The 8,857-nt window shown below is 38.1% G+C and overlaps 1 protein-coding gene and 1 long non-coding RNA gene across 2 annotated transcripts in view; both read right to left on the bottom strand.

The window, feature by feature from the left end:
- Positions 1–1,777, bottom strand: part of LOC100746857 — a 32,227-nt gene extending 30,450 nt beyond the window's left edge. The window contains exon 1 of the mRNA XM_012386677.3: positions 4–1,777. Coding sequence (XP_012242100.1) covers positions 4–761 — 758 coding nt within the window. The 5' untranslated portion in view covers positions 762–1,777. The remainder of the gene's footprint in view (positions 1–3) is intronic.
- A 1,875-nt stretch (positions 1,778–3,652) lies between these two features.
- LOC117151746 lies at positions 3,653–7,040 on the bottom strand. The gene is made up of 2 exons (XR_004461852.1): positions 5,846–7,040; positions 3,653–5,760 (listed from the first exon to the last, which is right to left on the bottom strand). It is a non-coding gene; the product is annotated as an uncharacterized LOC117151746 (long non-coding RNA).
- Between the last annotated feature and the right edge of the window lie 1,817 nt (positions 7,041–8,857).

Raw genomic sequence — 8,857 nt, 5'->3', positions numbered from 1 at the left:
ATGGAGCGGCGTCCGATAAGAGTTTGGCTCCTCTTTCCGGGAGGCTTGGCTGTGTCCAGGCCAAACGGCGGCCTCGACACAAACGTCGCGCCGTTCTGATAATCCCTGTACTTCTCAGGTCCCCGTGATATCGAGTTAGTCTTCATGTTCGCAGCAGTGTTTAACTTCTTCTCGAAGAGATCGTCGTAGTTCGATTGTCTGGTTTCTTGAAAGCTCTTGCGTCCTGTTTCGTCGTCGCATACTTTTATAGGCAGGCTGACCGTATTTTTCGAGTGTCTACAGTCGATTCGTAACTTCTTAGTACGTTGACTACCCAGAGGGCCACCGCCCATTGGCTGTCGTTTCTGATTCTCGTGTAGAAATTGTTCGCCCGGTTGTGTCGCCGTATTCATGTATTCCGAATAGAGCGTGTTCAACATAGCGGGTGAGAGGGCAAAGAATACAGTCTGTAGCTCCCTAGGCTCTCTGATCATATCGTCGATCAACATACCAGCTGGTGTCCACGAGGAGATCCGTGGTTCGTCGTTCAATAGCAACCAGTTGGACAGGTCGTCTCGGTGAGAGGCCTCGGGAGGATATATCCCGAAGTGCAACAGGTTATTGCCTACCGAGTTTAGCTCGCTCTTCTTTCTGATCCCGCTACCGTGCCGGTAGTCCTGCTCCTGTGCACCCTGCGTGATGATCGCCGGACGATTCCCCAGGGCCAGGTCCACCCCTTGTCCCACGTACGTGAGAAGCCAGAACATGCACACCACCATCATATATGTCACAATTTTCGCCGGATTTAACCGGGCTGGCTTTCGAATCGATTAAAAATTAAGTGTCTTTTGTTTCTCTCCTCTTCTTCTTTTCTCTCTTCTTGAATCGATTCTTTATGTAGCTCCGCCTTTGCTACTTTTTCTTCTTTTTTTTTCGTATGTTGTTTCGTTTTTAGCGCTTTTTATTGTACCGCGCTCGATTTTCGTTTGCCAGTCAAAAGGTACGACGCTGAGAGTTTAGGCCGACTTTTCGTTAGCTGTGCAGGGGGAGGAAGCGTTTCTGTAGGGAGCGACTTGAGGGAAGAAAACGCGGACGATGAGCGATGACCGGCGATCAATCGATAACCGTGTAGGCATCCGTTACATGGGAAACGAAACGTTTCTTAAACGCGTTCAACTACTTTTATTCTATCTCTCGTTTTTCTACTTTGCTGCTTTTCTTCTTTCATCGGACACTCTTCTAAATCTTCGGATATAATCGGAATAGGGAGATCAATAAGAACATCACCTATTCTATTCTCTTTCGATTCCCTTCTTCTCTTCGTTTCTCTTCGATTCGACTCGATTCGGTTGGCGATCGTTGCACAGTCCACGATCGTGTCTCGTTAATGTCGCATTTCCGAAAATTCCCGACGATTCGTTCCACTCAATGTCAACAGAGACTCTCGAGGATTTCCGCGTCCTGAAATCAGGCCGTTAGTAAAAAAAAAAGGATGGCTCTTAGTCGACACTAAGGCGTGTGTCTGGAGAATAATATGCAGTGCCAGTGATGAATGGTGCTGGTGCTGGTCGTGGATGCTTATTAAGGTGCTCGATAGTGTGGGCAACAACGAAATTCGATTTTTCTCCTGGTCCTCCTGCTCTTACCCCTGTCCTCTCTCCCTGTTGCCTGCATCGCGATTCTTTCTCTCCTCTGTCACTATTACAACATACTACTCTCCACCTTCTGATCCCTCTACTTTCCCCGGTAGAAATCGAAAGTCCAATTTCCAGGATCCACGACCACTTACGGTCCCTTGGTTGCGTCTGCAGATTCTCTATACTGGTTTCTGTCTTAAATTAGACACTTACTGTCCTCGATGACGTCATAGAAAACTGCTTTCTATCTCTGGTTTCCATGCTGTCGAAGGGCCTCGTGTGTCGGTTCACGGTGCTTGACTTTTGGAAGTGCTTGTGTGCCAGTGAGGCGTTATACGAGATTCTACGTGCGGTGTGACACGGCGTGCAGCGGTGACATCGAACTCTCCGAACGACTTTAAAGTGCGGAAAAATGGCTATGTAGTACGAGAGAGATCAACAGGTGCCCGAAAAATGTGCAAAACCGTGCTCCTGGTTTAGGGAGTGAGGGAGTGGGAAGGAAGGGGATTAATTAAGGCGCCGGACGACACAGCTGGTCGTCGTGACGTCGAAAACACCGAAGGAGTAGAAGAACATAGTACGCACATCGATCATACAGTGATAGAGTGTGACACAACACAGGCGGCGCGTGTGAACAGAGAGAGAATACAATATATATATATATATTATGTGCACGTATATATAGAGAAAAAAGAAAGTTATCGGGCAAAGGTGCAGTTGCGGAACATTACCCAGTGTATTAACAGAATATAATGTGTTTACATATGATTTAACGTATGTTTCTGTGCGAAATACTTGCTTCTGTGACTGCGTGCTGCGATATCTTCGCCCTTCTGCGCCTCCTTCCCACCGTGGGACCTTTTCTCATGCGATACGACTAACAGATAACCTTCCCTGCCAAGTTCAAATCTTCCGTTTCCCGTCGCACATAACACTCTTCTTCTTCTTCTTCCTCGCAGTTCTCGCACGTAAAATCCTCCAAAGTCTGATCGATGATCGTCGATACTCTTTGAACAACTTTCAACGACCTTCTACTCGTGGAAACTCGTTTTACAGTCAATTACAATACCCGTAAACGTACTCGTGTTTAAACTTGGTTTATTCAGCGGCTAGCTTATTCTTGCCGTGACGGGCTACCGTTTCATCCAGTTTGTTTATCACCGACGGACCGGATCACGCGAAAACAAAATGGTGCGAACACCAGTCCACTAACGTGTTGCTGGCTGTCGTTCGCTGATACTCGTCATCCACGACGATGACGTCGAGAACGTCCGGTTAAAAACGCGTCGATCGACGTAACCACGGGGACCAACCTGTTTCCTTCTTTCTTTCTAATCTTGTTATATCCCGCTGCCTCGTACTATTCGTTGCTCGTTCGAACCTCTTCAAAAATGAATTCACTTTCTTCTACTATTCTTCTATGCTCAGCTGTTACGTTCTCTTGCTACGAGTTTGTGTTGCTCGCATGCTCGCCTTTGCCGCGAGCAGAGTATACGTAACGTACGTATACACGTAGGTTCTGGGAGACGCGAGAATGCCAAAGAAAAGTTGTTCGTTCCCTGTTTGTTAAATGGTCACCGATTTCTTTTCCTTTCTCAGTACGTCGTACGGTATTTAGACGCGGGCCGGGCAGGAAGTCGCGTAAAAACAGCGGCTGCGGAGTCGGTAATAGGAGGTTGCGACCGTGGATGTTGCTTTATTGGCCGAAAGTCGAGGGATGGAGGATCGAAGGGTTGGGACGGTGGGTTTAGCGAGTGAGCTGGCTGGCGCCCTCACCAGAACTAACTCCCACGCTGCGCGGCAAGAGTCACCGGGTTTAATACACCGCGCATCTCCCTACCACCCCATCGAGACACCTGCCGTTCTCTTCCCTTTTCACCCCCGGACTCTAACGCTGCTAACCCGGCCCCGGCCACTCCGTGCATCGTTCACGCTTCCGTTCCGCAACGAGTCGCACACACCGGCCAACACTTGTGCCTTTTCCTCCCTCTGTCTCTCTTTTTCTCTCCCTTTCTCTCTCTCTCTCTTTTATTTTCCTTTGTTTTGCGTTTCTTTTTTTTTCTGTTCGTTTTAACGTGCTTTTCGAATCCAACTCGCGCGTGATTCTGTGGGTCTTGGATATGTCTGGGTCTTGAAAAAGAGGTCTTTTATGGAGAGAGGTTTTATAGCGGGCGAGTGGCGGGCGGCAGACTGCTGCCTCCATGTAGTCACCGTTTCGCCAACTTAACAGCTGTTGCGGGTAAATGTGGGCAACTTGCAAAAGAAATTGAATCAGACGGTTGTCGAGTGATGGCTGGTCTCGAGGACTTTTTGGTTGTGGTAGGTTGGTTTATGAGACGATTGAGTCGAAGATGATCTCATTGGATTCATAAAATATTTTATGAATGAAGTTAATAAGCAAGATCGTAAGACAATTACCTGGGATTATCGGCTAGTTAGTTTGGCAAATGCATATTTATTCGATTAATTTCATCTGTTTATGAAAGAATATGTTGTTTTGGTTCTTTGGTTATTAAGGTTTTGGGATGTTGTGCTGCTAGATAGACACTTGGGATGATTTATTACGATGATATTTGTTAATTGCGTGTCCAAACCTGTTTGTCTATTTGACTCGGTAAAATTTGTTTAATTGTTCTTACTTTTTTCAAATAAGTACCTTGAACTTAACAATAATTTGTTAAACCATTAAATCGAATAATTATTACATATTTAAACAGCCTTGTAAAATACCCTGTTGAATTACTATAGATAAAGGTATAATCGTGTAAATGTAAATTAGGTAAATGCGTGAAGTAGCTTAGAATGTAGATAAAATAGAACATATAAATAAGATACAAGTTCTAAAGAAAGATAAGGATCCACAAAACGGGTTACTATTAATAGTTTTGTTTCTGTATGCATAGAATAAATGGCTTTGGTGTTTGGGAAGAAGTTTAAAGATATTGATCTGTGGGTGTTTAAACTGCACTAGCTAGTCAACCCACGTGAAACGGAGGTGCTCGATGTGTTATTACAAATTCTATCTAATAAATATCTCAGCCAGAGTTTGATAGCCAGCGATATTTCAACGATGAATATTCTGACAGCATAAAAGCGATATGTATATAACCAAATCGTTGACACTTTCATTCAACATCGAATCGTATATGCTAGTGGAAACGGATTTTACAAGTGAAATATGCGTGTCACGACAAGTGTGAATGCAGACAAGCAAGATTCGAATACACGTGGCTACCGTGATTGATGAGCTGGATGCTCATTCAATGTTGCACTCTCTTTACAAAGTTCAACAAACTGTTATTTACTCTGCTTTCGCGGAAAGCTCGTAAGGAAGTCAGCAAATACGATCGTCGGGGTTGGTTGATAGACATCTCGGGAGGATTTAATGGCACGAAACAATGGCTGGTTAGATTAATGCATCATTTTAATAGCCCCAACGAGTCAGACGATGATTGTCGAAACACTTCGCTTTAACGTGTTGTGAAACATTCTGCTGGTTTGATTTCTAGTTAGGAATCGAGTATTTTATACTTTTTTTTATACCGCCAGTACAAACTTGAAGATAAAATATCTTTCTTTGAAACTGATTTATTTGAAATATCGTTTGGTGAAAATTTATTGAATTGTTTATTTTCACTGCTTGTGGCAGTGCTTTGATCTAAAGAAACCTAAATGTAGAAAAATATATAAAAAATATACTTCACTTGTATAGTACATATAGTTTAATGAAGATCGGCAAAATTATTTGTATCTTTTGATTTATTATTTAGTCTATTAAATTTCCTAGATTATTTTCATTATTTAATTTAGAAAAATTGTTAAATAAATTTCTGTTATTTGGTATAATAACGCAGTATCGAGCGAAGAATTATTATTTAGTGAAACTTTATAAATAATTTGTTTGAGAAAAGATCGCAATCATATTGAACAATAAAATTCACTATACTTGTTACTAATCATTCGTAAAAAATATTTTCGCAGTTTTTCTATATTGTAGATGTTTATATACAAATGTTTTGCAGAAATTCATATTTTCACAGAGCACGAATAAAAATATGTTTTCCCTTTACATTTTTCATATTTACACTTGCGATAAATGCATAAACAACCGCAGCTGGCTTATACTCTCATATTTACTTGCTTCCTGTAATTCAAAACCAACTTCCATTGAATTTGCTAAATTGTTCGCTAGCCACGAAACTTCAGTTTCTTGTGTTCTTGAGGGATACCTTTACGATCAAGGGAAGTGTCAACATGTTATGAAGTACTCATAAAATCCAATAATTAGAACAGTTCGACTAAGTTTCCATACCACAGTGCCATAGAAGAGAACTTCCTTATTTTGATAGCACAGTTACCACGCTCGTCATATTTGATAATAGTTAAATTTGCAAGGTTTCACGCTTTACTCATGTAGCATAATTATGTTACGGGTGAAACGTGAAATTTAAATAAATCTGATTTTAACCTGACAAAATATAAACAGTCAGACATTTTCAGACAATATTTAGTCGAGACATAAGATAATATTTTTTCGGACGATATTTACAAGATAATATTATTTTAGATAATATTTACAAGGCCGTATTACTTCAGACAATACAACACGAGAATAACATTAATATCGTTTAAGTATAAGATTATGTTTAGACAAAACGTGTAGATAAAAGAATCGTATCTTGAAGCTACTATTATGCCTTTTTTCGAAAAGTTTCTACCACCAAAAAAAGAAAAAGGCAGCTGTTAGGCTAACAAAATTTCGTTTTTGAAAGGAATAATTTTCATTTTTTCAATCTACTGTTTCTTCGTTAATATTCGTATTTCCGTTTTTCTCTCATTGAAGTGGCTTCTTAAAACACTGATATTGTGTTTTGCAACGTAAGAAAGGAGGAAGGAGAAGATCGGACGCTACTTTATGGAATATAAAGAAATCGAGATATCCTCTGTTCTGCTTATTTATACTTTGAACATGGCTTTATGGCTTAAAGGTTACGCCAAGGCGTTCATTCTAAAGCGATCGCTTAGGTGGATTTTCTTGGTTTTCATGCTTTAGCGTTACGACGGTCCTTCACTTTCATATTCACGCAAACACCGTTTCTATTCTTATTGTTCTCCACGAAGGATGTTTCGTTGCCTTCAATATATTTTTCCTATCAAAGTTGGCGATAACGAAACTTCTATCCATTTGTTTCCCGTCATATACAAAAGAACACCGGTTACCCGGTGAATAACGAATAAGTTTTTTAAACGTATTATAATGAAACACAAAGAAAAGGAAGGTGTAAAGGAAAGATCGAAAAATTGGTAGAATTAAATGCAAAACGATTGTTAAATTGTTAATGCTTATACAGATTCACAAAATAGCGGAATATAAATAGAAGTCTGTTTCATACTTTCAGTTCGCAATGTACAAATGTTTCTTCCTTTTAAAATAATTAAATTTGTTTACAATAAAATGAATATGATGAAAATGGATGTGATCCTTTATAAATAATATAAATTTTATATGTTTTACATTACGTGTATGATATATATTTTTTTAATATATGTTTTAATATAAGCTTGGATTTATATTATACATGTCAATGGCTAAAATAATGAAACTGTCAAATGTCAGATAGATTGACTATGCTATGCGGTTAAATTTCATAATCTTACTTTGCTCAAGATATTCTGCATATTTTTGCACATTGTTTGTGCTCCGCAATTATTAATTAAGAACTCAAAATATGAGAGTTTCTCTTCTGATATCCTTTTTCGATATTATTCCTTTTATATTGTATAAGTAAGGAGTAGAAAACAATATGCTAGATATTATTTTGGTCAAGACATCTATTTTCTTTTAAAAGCAACGATTTTCAATCATAGACAATTTTTAATTGTATTTATTACTGTAAACAATAATTTCTATGTTATATAATTCGTTAATAAATAAAAGCGATCCAAACGATCTTTCTGTATTATAATAAACTTATATTATATTATAATAAATATATTTATATTATATTACATTATAATAAATTTTCTCTGCATGTATATTACATTTTCTCAAACATCGGAAGAGAAATATATGTTTATGATGAATATTTATAAATACACTGCTCTTAATTCATCATTTTTACAAATATTTACTGTAGATTGTGAATCGTTATTTTGTATTGATATAAGATTCTGATCGATTAAATTTTCTCGCTGACAATCTGGACCAATTATCATGTTTTGTATGAAACCAGCAGATATTCGAATATGTGATGTGTTATTGAATATTCCGTTAAGCTTCGGAAAACATCATTTGAATAAAATCATTCAATATACAATCAGCACACATAAAGTGTTCAAGTGTAATTTTTCAATTATTTTAATCCTTCAATTAATCTTCCAACGACATATAAAGCTCGAAAAAAGTTTGGCCTACAACACATATCGACAATTCTATCAATTTCAATTTATTTTACTATTTCGCTCCACGGATCATTTAATAAAAACTACACAATTAACGTAATATTTAATTCAATTTTTTGTCGAAACGTGAAATATCCATATAATTTTTGAATTAATTTTCCATTGATGAAATTTGAATGGAAATTTTTTCGATAAATTTTTTCGACGAAATTTTAACTTTCGACATAAATCAACAATTCTGTCAATCTCAATTTGTTCCACTAATCTAGTCCATCGCTTATCGAATGAATTCGATAAGATGAATAAATCGAGACAAAAACTTTGAAACAATATATAATAAATATAATGTAACATTTAATTTAATTCTTGCCACAGAATGGCAAATACGCGCTCTCGATTAATTTTCTATCTATTATAAAATTTCCATGTGTGTGTAAATGTCAATTTCCCTGGAAAAATATTTCGATTTTACACGCAATTCTACCAACCTCCATGTTTTTTGTTTAATTCTACTCTATCGATCACCGAATGTAGATTGACACAGAAAGTTCGAAATATACGATCAACACAATATTTAATGCCATTGTTTCCACGGAATACAACACGTAACTTTCCTATTTATTTTCTATTGTAAAATCTTCTCTGGTAAAATTACGATGAAAATTCTATCAATAATTTTTCCCCAAAAAGCTTTCGATTTCCGACACAATTTTACCAATCTCAACTTATATCTCCTTATCCTTCTTCATCGATCACTCGAACGAAGAATGGATCGATCCCGAAGACTTCGAAGAGTTCCACGGCTTGGTTCATGCATAATACAATCGCATTTTTCCTGA

This window comes from Bombus impatiens, unplaced genomic scaffold, assembly GCF_000188095.3.
Source record: "Bombus impatiens unplaced genomic scaffold, BIMP_2.2 scf_0406, whole genome shotgun sequence".
In the NCBI taxonomy this organism is placed as follows: domain Eukaryota; kingdom Metazoa; phylum Arthropoda; class Insecta; order Hymenoptera; family Apidae; genus Bombus; species Bombus impatiens.
Note: the sequence above shows the minus strand (reverse complement) of the source record. Positions and strands in the feature narration are given on the sequence as shown.